At 42.3% G+C, this 16,027-nt stretch overlaps 1 protein-coding gene across 5 annotated transcripts in view; it reads right to left on the bottom strand.

The window, feature by feature from the left end:
- MFAP3L (microfibril associated protein 3 like) overlaps nucleotides 1-16,027 on the bottom strand; it is a 70,116-nt gene that overhangs the window by 34,816 nt on the left and 19,273 nt on the right. For 2 of the 5 annotated variants that reach the window (XM_049631325.1, XM_049631322.1), the window contains exons 1-2: nucleotides 13,678-14,189; nucleotides 12,648-13,067 (exon numbers count right to left, since the gene is read on the bottom strand). In XM_049631325.1, coding sequence (XP_049487282.1) covers nucleotides 12,648-12,936 — 289 coding nt within the window. In that variant the 5' untranslated portion in view covers nucleotides 12,937-13,067; nucleotides 13,678-14,189. Of the gene's footprint in view, nucleotides 1-12,647; nucleotides 13,068-13,677; nucleotides 14,192-15,453; nucleotides 15,818-16,027 lie in introns of those variants that run through there. The other 3 variants (XM_049631327.1, XM_049631324.1, XM_049631323.1) reach the window with 3 other exon arrangements.

Genomic DNA, 16,027 nt, shown 5'->3' on the forward strand with positions numbered 1-16,027 from the left:
AAAGGCTATACTTTTAACCCCCAAGCCATGCTACGTAATTCTACAGCCTCGTGAAAAGTAGGAAAAAGAAACAATCTGGAAAATACTGCGCTCTTATTAAAGAATTCCTTAAACATAGCATCTGGTTTTCTAACCTGCCCACGAGCATGACGCTATTGAATATATATGTTCATTGAGGGAGTTTAATGCTTCTAAGAATATAAAGTATTTTAGGATCAACATAAAGTCTGGAGTAAGCCAATTAAATTATAATTGTTTACCTGGGTTTCTCATATTTGAGGTTGAAGTTATCCTTGTATGACCTCAGTTAATTCAAGCATAACATGTCATTAATTTTGAGAATTTATGATGAATTGTTTATAGTACTTAAAAGTTACAAGCTAACAATGTGAACATTCAGAGGCTGGGTATGAATTAATACCAATTTAATGTTTTAGCCTTGCAAATAAATTATAGACCCATCAAGTTGAAAATAAGCCTCACATAATGGAGAATGCATGTTGATAAGTGCAGTTCGATTTCCTTCTCTGGCCTGGAAAGGAGCTAGTGTTGCCCCAGGGATGAAGTTCTGAATCAGGGGAAACTCTTTCATTGGGATTCATTCTTTGTCTGCCTCTGTACCCACAGGTCATTAGAGGTTTGGCTTCTAGGTCCTGGGTCTGAGGCTTTCTGAAAGCCTACCTATACCGTCTTATAGAGATGGAAGGGTCCAGGACAGTTCTCTTGGGAGCTCTGAGGAGCAGACAGGGAGATATTTCTCCATAAAAGCACTCCGGCTCCACAAGCCAACTAGAGGAGCCTCTCCTGAGAGATGGAGCAGTTCAACATGTAGTTTTCCTTTTAAGTACCTATTATCGAATTGTATTTTCACTTGTTTCTTCTCCTTCTGGCAGTGACTTCTAATTCTATTTAAAAATCTGATATTTCCCAAAAGCAACAAGCAACTTGTTCCCCTCCTCCCCCCCTTTTAAACTTGTGAACACGTAAGTGACTACAGTCTCAGGGCACTATGGACTGAAGCAAGAGAGGGCCTTCTTCATTCCAGCATCTTCTACTCCTAGGAACATCCTTAAGGAAGCTAGGGTGGAGCAGTGAGGTGCCTTCTGGGGACCTGCGGCCCCTCCTACCTGCTAGGCACGCTGGATCTGGCAGGATGCCTCTTGTAGGTGCTGTCCTATTACTCTTTCTGAAAGAACATCTGTGAAGAGTGGTTCCTAGTGTCCCCGAGTAACCCTTTTCTAACAATTCGGCCAGTTTCTTTTCCCCAAGAGTAGAAAACACTGGTTTGGAAAATCTAGTGAATTTTTGGTTTCTTGTGAATGTGTGTCAACCGACAAACCTAAGCACCCAGTCTGTGAAATCTTCTCTCATTTAGATTGGGCAGGCCTTCCACTCCCTTCATTCCCCGAACGTGGATTTTGATACTTCGGCTGCAGGTTTGTCCAAATGTAGAAATAATCTGGGGCAAGGGAATCAATGTATTATCAATTTATATTTTTAACATGTGCATGTTTCATAAAGGTGGACTACAGCGGGCATAGGCAAACTCGAGTTGACTGGAAGCTTATTACGGATATGGAAGGTATTTGGTTCCAGAAAATTACAGACTATACTTGTAGGAGTTTCTCAAATTTACCTTCTTTCTTTTGTTGGAAAATATAACAGGAACTAGGATGGAAGAAGGTGAGGTGAGGTTATTTATATGGGGAGTGGTAAGGGTCAAATTGTTCAACTCCTAACCTCCCATGGCCGTTCCTTTTATGGAGGAATTACCTCCAAAGTAGTCTGAACCTGGGAGTAGCAGAAGAGCAGAAAAGACCACTAAACTAAGAAGGCAGGTATCTGATGGTATTATGAACAGCTTCTCTTCACACCTAAATAATAATTTTAGTGATCACTGTATTCTGTTATGGGTCACAAAGCAAGTCTTTGGTAGCCAACAGACACACACGTATGCGCGCGCACGCACACACACACACACACCCCTTCCAAAGACTATAACGTCACAGGAGCTAAGGTTATCACCGCAAAGGTGATGTAAGTCTGTATCACTTCTTTTTTAAAGGCTGATACTAAGACTCTACATATTTCCTCTCAGTCTCAGCTTGACCGCTGGTTAGTGAAAAATAAAGATTTCTGTGTGTTCTACTACCAGATGCAGCCCTGAAAACAACGAAGATGGCATAGATTGCACTTTGTGGTCCTCCCACATCAGCTCTGCACCCAGACTCATGAAGAATTTCCATATAGAACCCATCCAGCTGGGATCATCTTGAGAACGTTTTCTGTCTTGCACGTTACCATTCGCCTCAGTCTACAAATATCTTGCCCTGAGACTCATTCTGGAAGGGTCCTGGCTTTAGCTTTAACTTTACTTAAGAAAACAAGAACACCCACAATGACTGTCATAGGAAACCATCAGTGCTCTTCATGAAGTGCGTATACAGTGCAATTCTCGTGTATTTTAGATGGTAACTGGGCATGTCAAAGTTGTGCTGAATTTTCACTAAGCCGCATCACTTTAGCACAGATAAAAACCTAAAATGTCGGCAGCTGATGCCGAGTCAGATCTACATGCAACGATTCTGGAGGAAATAAAGAGGCGGATGTTAAACCGTGACTTTCTGAATATATTACCAAAGATTACATGTAAAATATTTCCCTAATGCCCTTGACAGTTACTCACTAATATATGCCCTGTGCCTTGCTCAGATTGTAACCCTTCGAAAGCCCTTCCTCCACTCCCGTCATCCACTCTGGTCCTGTAAGGTGACCCTCACCTGAAGGCTTCACCCTAAAATACCGACACATGCAGTAGGAGAAGGGCTGCTAGAGTTTGCCCAGGAATCTGTCACAGTCTCCCCGAGAAACTCCAGGCACAAGAATCGCACATGAAAACCTCCCACGTGGGAGCAGAAGTAGTGTGGTGACAGTCTCTCCTTTGCAAAGAGAAAAGCTAACAGATGTTATTTCTTAGCCGTACTGCAGTGTGTATTTTATGCTGCGCGTGTGCACACACACACACACACACACACACACATAAAAGCTGACATTTTTAGAAGGGCAGTGATCTTTTTTTAATCTTGTTCAAGCGTTTAGTCAACAAACATTATTGAGTAAATTGCATTTGCAGCAGGTTCCACGCTCGACTGTACGAATACAAAGATGAGTTAGACAGGATCCCCGACTGAGAAAACCATCCGGCCCAAGGAGGGACACAGACGGCAACAAAGGACCGTGGCTCACTTGGCAAAGTGCCGGCCCAGGGCAGTGGGGTGGGAGCACCAGCTTCTTGGAGAGGCTTGGGGAACCGGGCCAGGATGAGGGCAGGCTGGGTGGTGCAGGTGGCATAGGAGCAATAGAGGGAACCCAGGCTGTGCTGCTGCAGCTGACAAACTACGTCCAAAACCAAGAAGGGCTAGGGTGGGGACAGGGCCGGAGAGGAATGCAGGGCCAGAATGTTCAAGAGCTTTGTATTTATCCTGTGGGAGAACAGGAACCCCTCACCCTACAGGACTTCCCCCTGACAAACAGGCCTTATTTCATTTCTTACAGCTGCCATAGGACCTTCCCACAGGTTTCCTCTCTGCCTGGAAAGCTCTCCTCCCTCCCGCCTCCAAGCCTTACCTCACCCCTTCTTAGCCCAGTTCAGACACCACCTCGCTGTCACCTCGCTACCTGAGAAACCTTCTCTGACCCCTGACTAAACCAGTGAAGAAAATCACAAAGTCCAGAAGCAGATGCCGGTAAGCATGGGAATTTTAAAAATAAGGAAGATATTTTAAATCAGCAGGGAAAGGATATTGGGATAATTGGCCATTCATTTAAAAGAAAAATGAAAATGAAGTTATGTTCCTATTTGATGTGATACATAAAAATAAATTCCAAGTATTCTGAAGATCTAAATGTAAATTAAAAGTATAAAATTAGGGTGCCTGGATAGCTCACTTGGTTAAGTGTCAGACTCTTGATATTGGCTCAGGTCATGATCTCACAGTTCCTGCTTGGGATTCTCTCTCTCTGCCCCTCCCCTGCTTACATGCTCTCTCTCTCTCAAAATAAATAAACATTAAAAAATATTTTTAAAAAGCATAAAGTTAATAGAGGATATAAAAACATTTTTACAAACTAGGGATATGAAGGCTTTTTAGGCATTTCAAGAAACTATAAAGGAAAACAATAATAGATTAGATTTCTCCACAATTAAAATTTTTACACTATAAAATACGTCATACTAAGTAAAAGTAAAAGCAAATGACAGAGTGGGAGAAAATTATGAATATTTGACAGACAAATGCTTACTAGGTATAAAACATAAAAAAAAAACTCCTATAAATCAAGACAAATAACTCAAAAGAAAAAAATGGGGAAAGGATACGAATGGATAAATCACAGAAAAAAGAAATATGAATAGTGTCTAACTATAAAAAACATAACTTTTTTAAGAGTTTATTTTTGAGAGAGAGAGAGACAGCGTGAGCAGGGGAGGAGTAGAGGGAGGGAGACAGAGAATCCCAAGCAGGCTCTGTGTTGTCAGCATAGAGCCTGACTCAGGGCTTGAACTCACGAACCATGAGATCATGACCTGAGCCAAAGTCAGATGCTTATCTGACTGAGCTGCTCAGGCGCCCCCCAAAACATAACTTGCAACCTTTCAGAGTGCCAGAAAAAGAGGAAAGACACTGATTATACATTATGTTGCTGAGAGAACAGGGTAAGGGATGCTTACACACGTGGCAGTGGGGAGTCAGGTTGGTAAAACCTTTGGAAGGTTGATATGGAGGCATCTGTCAAAATTCAAAATGAATGTAGTCTATGACCTACTTGTAGACTTCTTGAAATTTCTCAAATCAGACAAGCCTAAATTGACTGAAAAAATATTAACGATATAAGAAAATCAAGGTAATGAGAAAAATCTTTTCAGGATAGTTTTTCTACAGGGACATGGTTCCAGAACTTTCCCCTCCTGCCAACATTCTCTGGGAGAAGCCATAACCTTGGTCCCAAGCCAGGAAGGTGGCTGACCTGGTACCACCGTGCTCACTGTGGGGCACACACACATGGAAGAGGAAGTTGCTCCAGACACTACGATGTCATGTCAATAGGACAGGGTCAGGTAGACCGTCCAGTAATGAGAGAAGCAGATCAGCAGCCTCATATGGCTACAGTCATATGATGGGAGTCACTGTGGCTCAGTGTGTAGCCAGTGTATGGCACTAGATCAGAACTATGGCTCATGCAAATGACTTCTGACCACATTACTGCTGTATAGAAATGAACAGCATTGATACATTCTGGAACTAAAGAATCATAAGGAAAGTGAGAACACAACCTACAAAGATACTATAATTACAGCTTCCTTCAAACACCGTGTCTACTACAATCCTAAATTTCTCCAGCTTTTCCTGAGGATCATGGAGCATTAGAAATTAAAATTATGCCCAAATACTAAGCTCTTAGAATTTCCCCCAAATTACTTATTCGAAGATAAGGATTTCTTTTTTCTTTGGAGATACCTTTCTGTGAATGTGTAAATAAGCTGACGTATGGTTTGTCTATGTCCCCAGTGAGTGGCATGAAAAGATTAAAACTCTGTTCACAATCCCAGTGAGATACTTAGGCTCTTGAGCTTTACATACCTATGGTTTTTAAGGAGGAGATTTCAACTGGCCAAAATAAGTAGGTTCTTTTCTTTTTTTTTAAGTTTATTTATTTGAGAGAGAGAGTAAGTGAGGGAGGGGCAGAGAGAGAGAGAATCCCAAACAGGCTCAGTGCAGGGTCCAATATGGGGCTTGAACCCACAAACCGCGAGATCATGACCTGAGCTGAAATCAAGAGTCAACGCTTAACAGACTGAGCCACCCAGGTGTCCCAATACATTATTTTCTTGAGGCCAACTTTAAAAATTCTCATGTCGGTTAAGCGTTTGACTTCTGTGCTGACAGCTCAGAGCCTGGAGCCTGGAGGCTTCAGATTCTGTGTCTCCCTCTCTTTCTGCCCCTACCCTGCTGTCTCTCTCTCAAAAATAAACAAACATTTTATTTTTTTTTTTAATTTTTTTCAACGTTTTTTATTTATTTTTGGGACAGAGAGAGACAGAGCATGAACGGGGGAGGGGCAGAGAGAGAGGGAGACACAGAATCGGAAACATGCTCCAGGCTCCGAGCCATCAGCCCAGAGCCTGACGCGGGGCTCGAACTCACGGACCGCGAGATCGTGACCTGGCTGAAGTCGGACGCTTAACCGACTGCGCCACCCAGGCGCCCCTAAACAAACATTTTAAAAAGTTAAAATAAATTAAAAAAATTCATGTGGTAAGCGTTCCAATAAATGTTTAGGTAAACATAAATGAAGTACAAGATTCACCTGAATATCGCATCGAATCGAGTCTTCAAATAAGAACTAGATGCACGTGTGTAGGTGTCTATAAATGTGGTACTTATCTTCCAATATGTGAAAAACAGACCACTGAAGAGAAAGGGTCCATGCCTTTTTACAAAACATAATTGAAAACAAATTTAGCACTGCATGGCTGCACCTGTTACAGGCTTATGCAGTAGATGACAGCTCCGTGAAGCCACTGCAAAGACTCTGGTTATAAACACTGCAAGCCGTAAGGGCTCTTATGCACCACTCCCCCAATCCTCCCAAGAGACCTCTTCAGAGGCTACCAGGGCAGTTCTCACAAGCTTGTTCCTACATCATGTGGAGTAAAGGTGGCCTGGGATAATACAGGCTTAGTTCAGCTTTCAGCTCAGGAAGGTGGGGGTGGAAGGCTATGCTGTTCACAGCCTGGAGTTACGCTCTGCTTAAAGGTATAAATAATATCTGAAAAGATTACCTACTGTCTTTTCACTTCCTGGCAAAGGAAACATATGACCCTCCAGCTAACTGGGTCTGGTGATCTTAATTTTTAGTGCCAAGTAATTCCACGCAGGCTAGTAAGTCTTTTCTGAGAACAGCTGCAGGTGGTTTTCCAAGACAAGGGCACCCTACACTGGGTTCATATAAATGACTTCCATGTTGGGAATTTCGGCTGTCATCCTTATCTGAGGTGGATCCAGAAGGGTCTTTTCACAGCTAAGACTATAGCACTCTGAGTTCATATCCCAAATGGAGCATAACTCATCCAAGAAAAACTATAAATGGTGGTTAGTTATCAGGTTGGCCCTTGACATGGATCAATTTGGAAAATGAGCCATAATAACTTAAACTACTTTTATGAAAGAATACATAATGGGTTCAAATAACTGACCTCAAGATCTACTTTGGAATGATTCTTTAGTGAGCAGAGGAGTGCTTCTTTGGGTTAGATCAGGGTCCCTGAGCTTTGACACCATTGACATTTTGTGCCGAGTAATTCTTTGTAGGGGTTTATCTTGTGCATTAAAGGATGTGTCGCAGCATTCCTTCCTTATACCTAGTAGATGCCAGTAGCATAATTTCCCCCACTTCCTTTCCCTCCTCCGCCAGGTTATGACAACCAAAATATATCTCCAGACTTTGCCAAATGTCCTCTGGGTGGAACACAGGCTCCTGCCAAGAACCACTGAGTTAGGCAGATGTAAAGTTCATCTTGTGTATAACACATTTAGTAATGTCCACATACGCTCACTGCTTATTCAGAGATAGAAGCATGTTGGATATCAACAGGTCCTGTGTACTCAAGAGTGATGGTGGGGCAAGGGGAAGCCTCTGATGAAGGAAAGGATTCCAAACTTGCTACCACGGCAGTCTCAATATTGTTTTGAAATTTCAAATGACTCTTTTTTTTAAGTTTATTTATTTATTTTGAGAGCGAGTGAATGAGCACAAGCAGGGGAAGGGCACACAGAGAGGGAGAGAAAAAAATCCCAAGCAGGCTCTGTGCTGACACAGGGCTCAAACCTGAAAACCGTGAGATCATGACCTGACCCGAAATCAAGAGTCAGATGCTTAACTGACTGAGCTGCCCAGGCAGCCTGAAATTTCAAATAACTTTGAAGGGCTATAAATTTTTTTATATTAATTCAATGTTTTTAAGGTTGAGAGATCGAGATAGAGAATAAGAAATTACCCAGGAAATTATTTCCTGTCTTTTCAAAACACACTAGATTACGAAATAGAGATTTAGGCACTTGGAATCTATGGCTGCCAAAATATAGGGCGATATTACCAATAACAATAGCAGCAGTTGCCATTTACTGACAGCTGGACATGTTCCAGGCCACTGTGCAAAATGTTTAATACACAATAGTTTATTCAAGACGCTCAGCCCCACCTGCTAGTAAAAAAGGATTATCTCTATCTTACAAAAACTGTGGCTCAGAGGAGTTAAGGAAAGGCTATTGTGGGATTTCCAGTAATGTATTCCTAATTACACTAATTTTATTTCATGCCTTTGGTAAGTTGATTTTTCATCTCAGATATTTAATCTACTAAAAGAAGAATTCAGCATATTTTCGGTAGTTAATGCACTACTTCACGCCGATCTCAGAGGTAAAGGATGATTTATATTTACCGTGGGAACTGACCCTTCTTAGACGTGCATTAAGTAAGGAGGTCATATACGAACTAGTCTGAAAACAGGGCTGGCACAGGTTGTTGTCCCTTGCAGAAGTAGTGAACAGGCATTTTATAGTCTATTCCAAAAATTTGAAAAGTGGAGATAAATGCAAATAAATAAATAAGTGCAAAACTTATGGGGCTCCTGGGTGGCTCAGGGGGATGAGTGACCAACTCTTGATTTCAGCTCAGTTCATGATCTCACTGTCATGAGATCGTGCCTCCCCTCCCCCTGCCCCACCAACCATGGAGCTTCGAGCTGAGCGTGGAGCCTGCTTGAGATTCTCTCTCCCTCTCTCTCTGCCCCTCCACTACTGGTGTGCAAATGTGAGTGCTCTTTCTCTTAAAAACAAAAACAAACAAACCAAAACCTGTAATAATGAATTCCACAACGCTAAAGTAGCAGAGGTGACAATTGGGAACTTTGTACACTTTGGCTCCATTTACTCTGTGCATGTTTTACTTTAAAAGACAGTCTTTAGTTATTTTTGGTGGAAGAACGCTATAAGGGTGTGGAGAACCAATCCACAGAAGTCTCAAACCTAAGTTGGAAGAAGAATTTCAAACTTAATCGCTAACAAGGCAGAGGTGTTTGGCAAGGCCTCTGCTGGCTGACTTTCCTGAAATGCTCGTTATTTATCATCAAAGGTGCTAATGTGCATTTAAATGGCTTAAAGTCAGAGTACAAAGCCATGGCAAAAATACGCTGGATAATTAGTACCTGAAATAACTGGCACTTTTTTCATAATACTTTCTGACAACTGTTTATTTCTACTCACCTCAAGCAAAAGGACTTTGTGGTCATTTGTGGTTATGCATGTTATTGGAATTCTGAGCTATTTCTGTAATATGGGTGGTGGACTACCCCCAAAACATGTCCTTTAGTGAACGGCCAGAAAAAGAAAAGTCCTCCTCCAGAGACAGATTACACATTAGCCTGTCTCGATCCTCTGGACTTGAAGGCATGAGCAGCAGGGAAGGGCAGTGAAGCAGTTGATGCTCCCGCCAGTGACGGGCAGTAGCCCCACTCTTTCCAGGACCGGCAGGGCTGGCATGAATAATAGCTCTCTCACTTTCTCAGCATAAATGAGAAATGAAGTTGGTCCTTCCTAATCACACAATGAATGGTGATGTGCTCCTAGATCGAGTCACCAGGTGATTTTGATGCTTTGTGTGTGTGTGTGTCACATATACATGTGACAGCACATATCCTGACACTGAAACTGATGTGGGTGATTACCATGCATTTTCCATCCAGGAAGGCTTCTCTCATTCACTCAGTCTGGGTTGGATGCTCTTCAACATTTTTCACCTAGCAAGACCCGAAGAGTGAGCAGATGCTGGTTGGACACAGAGGGAGAATAAATACTAGCTTGTCCACACTCTGGCCGTGTAATATCCTCTCTGTTCACTTGGTCCCTCATCTGTATACATGAGGATTAATAATATCTACCCGTCATGCTTACTGTAAGGATCAGAAATGGTATCTGTAACTTGGTATATGAGGGCTTAATCAATGGTTGGGATTGTTAATGAAAATTACATTAGTTTTTTTAGTTTGGTTTTAACAGTAGTCTATTGTATCTAGGTAATGTTCTGGGATATTAGCATCATTTTTCATACTATATTCATTCAATCACCTCTTTGTTGAGTTATAATGAAACACTGCTCCATTTAAACTTCTAGACTATTAGCCTGACAACTGAAATTTTTGTCCATGGTTATAATATGGGCATTTTCCCCATCAGAAAGAAAGAGTTAAAGACTTATGGGTCCTCTGATAGGCCATTTGAGCACTGAAGTTCTAATATTTCATGACGAGGAGTGTCATTTCTGCTATTTCTTATGTCTTGCTTGGTTGTGAGGTACAGTGTTTTGTGTATTGCCCTGTGTTCCTGACATTCTGGAATCACTATTATTATGCACTGCAGTACAAAGGCTGAGCTGGAACATCAAGTACTAGTATCACATGAGTTCTTTTTAAAAATCTGCAGTGCATCTTCCTTGTGAGATTTGAAAATGGCTAACTGATTTATCAGCAAGACTGCTGGCTGCAAACAATACAAATGCTGGGTTCTGATGGAGCAGTTCTCTGTGCCACAAAGGCTTTTGCTGGCTTCCCCTGGTTCTGGGGTTCTGGGCTTCTGCAGTCTGCTACTATGGACCACCTGAGTGCCACAGAACAAAAGGAAATCGAGCCATGTGGCTTCCATCTAGTCCAGCTTCCTAAGACACAGATCGAGAAGGCAGGTACAGAGTGTGCTTGCCAAGCCCGCGTTAATAGTTAGAACGACCTTTTCAACTGAGGCAACATGTGATCTCTCTGAAGCAGAAAGGCCCTACTTTAGGACTGCAATCAAAATGTGGTGACTGAAATTCAGGCCCCAGCACTGTGGTTCCCACAGTGTCTCCCTCTCTAGGACTCAGGGGTTTAGTGCCCCAGCTCCTTGGTACCGGTGATGACCCCGTGCTTCAGTGTCCATGTGAAAGGTAGATTCAGGTCTGGAGTCCTTGTTCCCCTCAATTCAGTTCCCTTGTTATTCCCCGCGGCGGCCCAGCTCGCAGAAAGATCTGATGGAGTACGGGGACTTGAGTGTGTATATGTTACCATGGCTACTGCCCCCTTCACAAGTGTGGGATCACTTGCTTTTGACTTGGAGTCTGTGAGGAAGGAATGGTAGGGGTGGAAACCAACTGTGGGCTTGGGGTGGTGGTGTCTCTTCTTCTGTCACTAGTGAAGGTTCTAGTCACAGCCATTAACTGACAGTGGGACTTTGGGAAAACGTGGGTGGAAGAAGAGATTTGGATTACACTGTCTCTAAGTCCCTTCCAATTTAAAAATCCTATGGCCTCAAAATTTTACTCGGTGGGGATAGAGGTCCACTCTACCAAATTAAACAGACAGACATACATGTAACATGTGGTATTTTCACTGGAGGGAGGAAGCTTTGTCATGTTGTACATCCCTGAATGGTTAATTCAAAGCAATGTGAGAGTGCTACAATGAAACCCCAGATCCCAGGTAGTTGGACTGCTAGTGGCCTTAACCATGAGGGACACAGCGGTGAGCCACAAGTATGTAATGGCAAGGAAACTCCATTTGCTCAGCTCCTAAGGAGACATAAGGTATTAGCTTCCATTCTTTTCCAGAGTGAGATAAAATGAAGGAAAGAGATTAAAAACATAGGTTTTCTTGGAGCAGAAACTCTCTGGGGATTATTCATTGCTTAAAGGGCTGTGGATGGGAAGTACAACATGAATGAAAGGTGACAGAAACTAGTAAGCTGCTACTTCAGAACAATGGTCTTTTTACTCCCCCACCCCTACTTCACACAGTAAATGCTTTAGAAAGTACATTAACTCCTTCAGGTCAATTAGCTCAGGCTTGGGTTTTCAGACAAGTACTTCTCACACCTAAAACAAGAAGTGTAGTTATTCACAATGACCCAATCAATCCTCTCTCTGGCCGAAGTCTTTCCTGAAGCAGGCTCAGTGCTTATGTAGGTGATTCACATTTTTTGGCCAGAAATGCACTCATTAAAAACTAAGCATTCCCCTATTGCCACATGTTATTTCTTGCTACTGAATCTTCCGTCTTGGCCTCAGCTGCAACAATCTAGAAACTTCAGCCAGGTCTTCAGAAGCACAGAATGATCTCAAGTCGTGGCTGAGAACCTTGCACAGAGACTTCTTTTAAGAAGCGTGGTCTTTAAATCCACAGTCAATGAATTAAACTGACATTTAACCATAAACGCCTGCTATATTGTTTACTGGACCCAGCTCCATGACACAAAATAAAACTCCCTTATAAATGGAACGTATACTTATGGAAAATCCATTTTACATTCGTCCCTATAACATTTTGTATGCATTATGTTACAAAATTCCAAGAGGCTTGCCCTGTCTTCCAAGTCAAAAAGTGCAAACTATGAAGTAATTAGCGATTCGAATCCTTAAGAATATATATTTCTCCCTCTTGCCTTAGAGAAAGAAGACAAAATGAGATCCTTAAATCACTTGAATAGGAACAACTAACATTCAGAGTGCGGGTTCCAAAGTCCATGTTTATATCTTATGATATTTGATACAACTTGAAAGCCTACCTCCTCCTTTCTCCTCGTCTTCTGTCAGCAGCTTGCCAATGGAATTATACCACTTGAATTGTGGCTCAGGGATACCATAAACACTACAATTAATCAAGGCACTGTTCCCTTCCTTGACTATGATATGGTCAGTTCTGGCAATGATTACAGGCACAGAGCCCAAGACAATGTCAGTGCCATTTAAAGTGCTATTAGTCACACTCTTAGCAGCCGCTAGAGTGGATACTAGGATTAAAAAGGGCACAGTAGGTAGAAAGCACACAGGCAGATGGTTCTTCAGTCGATCCATCTTCTTTGCTTGCTCTATAAGGCAACAGAGACGGTTTGCCAATGGAATCTTCTATTGGACAACACGCTGTTCAGAGCAGGCCATGGGATAAACCTGTCCTGGATCCATAGAGTTGGTTCTTGATTAAGAACCTGTTTAAAAAAGAAAACAAACCCACACACATAAATATTAGCATTCATACTTTAAAAATATTATTTATAAAATGCTAGAAACCCAACTAAAATACAAACCTACATAATTTTTAAACACAGATTCAAAAGCTGTTCCAAATATTAAATTACACTTTTCACAGAAATCATAACAATATAATTTTGTTATTTTTGCTACTGAAATATATAGCTCTTAGTGGGAACAAATATACACTTTGTATGTTAAATTTATATTGCATTACTTCCGAGAGTTCCAAAACCAATTCAGGCTTCTTTCATTAGGCATTATGAGGTCTCTTTCCACCCTATCACCTATCGCTATTGCAGATGACCCGACTGTTCCCCTGGGGCTTCCTTAACTTCTTCTCCTCCAGTGCACATGACTTCCAGTTTATTCCAGTGGTCACAGCTTGGATGCTGCCAGGATTTGGAAGGGCTCCACCAGAATCAGTCTGGCATTCTCCTAACTCACCATTATGGCCTTCAGGATATGCCTTCCCCCTTTCATGCAATGCCCATGCTCCTTTGAGCTTCATACATCCAGCTCTCTCTGCTCCGTGTAACTGTTATCTACCAATTCCTGATTACTCACTGGATTTCCTGGTTTCAATCTTCATCTGTCTCCCAGAGGTAGGGGAACATCAGTATGAATGGGGTGACATTATGGTGGCTACACTTCTTAAGTTCAAAGACCTAACCTTCACCTATGTCTCTATCCTCCATTTCATCCACTAATCACATAAGCACACCCCGGATCTTTTCATCTCTCCAAATTCTAAATTCTGAAATTCCAAGTAATTCTGAAGTTCTACATAACCATCTCTAACTGCACCCTACCATTCTTCAGATCTCTTACTCTCCTCACTGGACTTTCTAGCCCTTCTATTTTCCCTCAGTCTCTATCTCCACCCCCTCCCCACTCGACCTGTCTGCTTTACTTTGTCTCAGTCTAGATCCAATCCTGTAGACCACAATCCCCAATATCCTCACCTCTTGTCCTTCTGCCACAACTACCCTGCCAGTATACAACTGTGATCAAGCCAGTCACTTGGCATCCTGGCTCCTACACCCAGGAGGCTGGAGACCACTGGAGAGAATCATACAACCATGCCATTATTGCCAAACTAAAGGAACCATCTCCAACCCCAGCCAGGCCCTTGGTGACATTTGGCAATCTGTGTATCAGTGCTCAGGTAGTTCAGTATCCTTTGCACACAATGCCTACAGACACTTTCAGCTTTTGAATCAAATGCTTTAGTCCAGCTGTATTCTTAAAAGACAGCTTTCTCCTACTAGGGTGTGCAGCCAGGAATTCCTACTTTCCCACCTTTTGGAAAGAATCCTCGGCATCCTATCCTAAGTCCCTTCCCCATGCCCGCCATTTACTCCTCAAATGACTACATTCTGTATTTTGCCTGAAACAAACAGCTCTTGCTCAAGTCACCAGTCACTCCTAGTTGCCAAGTTTTCAGTCTTTCTCTTGCCAGATCTCTGTGGCATTTGCCACTATTAATTGTTCTTTCTCATGGGTTCCACATTCTGCTCCTCCCAACTGCTCTCATTATTCTTTACTGATTTTTCTTCTTCCCAGTCCTCAAAAGTTAGTCAACCCCTAGAATTTCATCATTGGCCCTCCTTTCTTTTTACCCTCAGCTCTTGCTAAAGTTCCATTCCCATGCCTTTATTACCACCTACAACCTAATAACTCTCAAATCCATGCCCTCAGTCCTGACTCCTTCCCGAATTTCTGACTGGTATTACCAACTGTCCACTGAACAGCATTACCAGAATGTTTTGCAGGTGGCTCAAAGCTAACATTCCCAAACCAAACTCATCTGCTAACTATGCTACATCTCCCACATCCCTTGTTTCAGTTCAGGGCACCACCATTAACTCAGATGTGCATGGATATAATCTTCGACTACTGCCCTCCTTCCCTCAGAACATAAATACAGGTTGCTGATTCCACCTCTTAAATATTGCTCTTATTGTTCCATCCCTTGTCTCCTCTGAGTGAGCCTCAGTTCAGCCTCCCTATCTTCTCCTTACCAGAAATGGTTGTGGTAGTCTTCTATATAATCTGCCTGCCTTCAGTCTTCCCCAGTTGGCAATCCAATCCTATAACCATTTTGCAACACAAAATCTATGGTGCCGTTACTTTACTTAGCAACATTCTGTGTTTCTGCCCTGTCTCCATGGTAGAATCCTCACTCTTTTTATTACCTTATTATATTATTAATAATTACTGAACACCAACTATTAGGCAGACATTATTTAGGTCCTAGAGACAGAAGAGTACACAAGACAGATCTTTCCTGTGATGCGGATATTAGATTCTTGTGGGGAGAAGCAGACAATAAATAAATACCATGTAAGTAAGAATTTCAGCTAATGATGCATCCTTTGGAAAACACACTATGATGTAGTCAAGTGCTGAGTTAGGCAACCAAGGAGAACTTCACTGAGGAGGTGGGAACTTCACCAAGGAGATGGCCCCAGAGCTGGAGCCTCTTTAGGAATCAGCTGCACCTAGATCTGAGAGAAGAACATTCCAGAAAGAACAACAAAAGCAAATGGAACACTATAAGATGGGTCAGAGGAGTAGACAGGTCCAGATCACCTAGGACTTTGTAGGACCGAGTAAGGAATTTAGATTTTACCTAACGTTCACTGTCAAAGGAGTGACAGGATATTATTTTTAAAAATCAGCTTTGGGGTACCTGGGTTGCTCAGATGGTTAAGCGTCCAACTTCGTTCAGGTCGTGATCTCATGGTTCATGAGTTCGAACCCTGCATCGGGCTCTGTGCTGACAGCTAGCTCAGAGTCTGGAGCCTGCTTCGGATTCCATGTCTCCCTGTCTCTCTGCCCCTCCCCTGCTCGCCCTTTCTCTCTCTCAAAAAAAAAAAAAAAAAAAAAAAAAAAAAAAAAAAAAAAAAAAAAA

The sequence above is a fragment of the Panthera uncia genome, chromosome B1, assembly GCF_023721935.1.
Source record: "Panthera uncia isolate 11264 chromosome B1, Puncia_PCG_1.0, whole genome shotgun sequence".
Classification (NCBI taxonomy): Eukaryota; Metazoa; Chordata; class Mammalia; order Carnivora; family Felidae; genus Panthera; species Panthera uncia.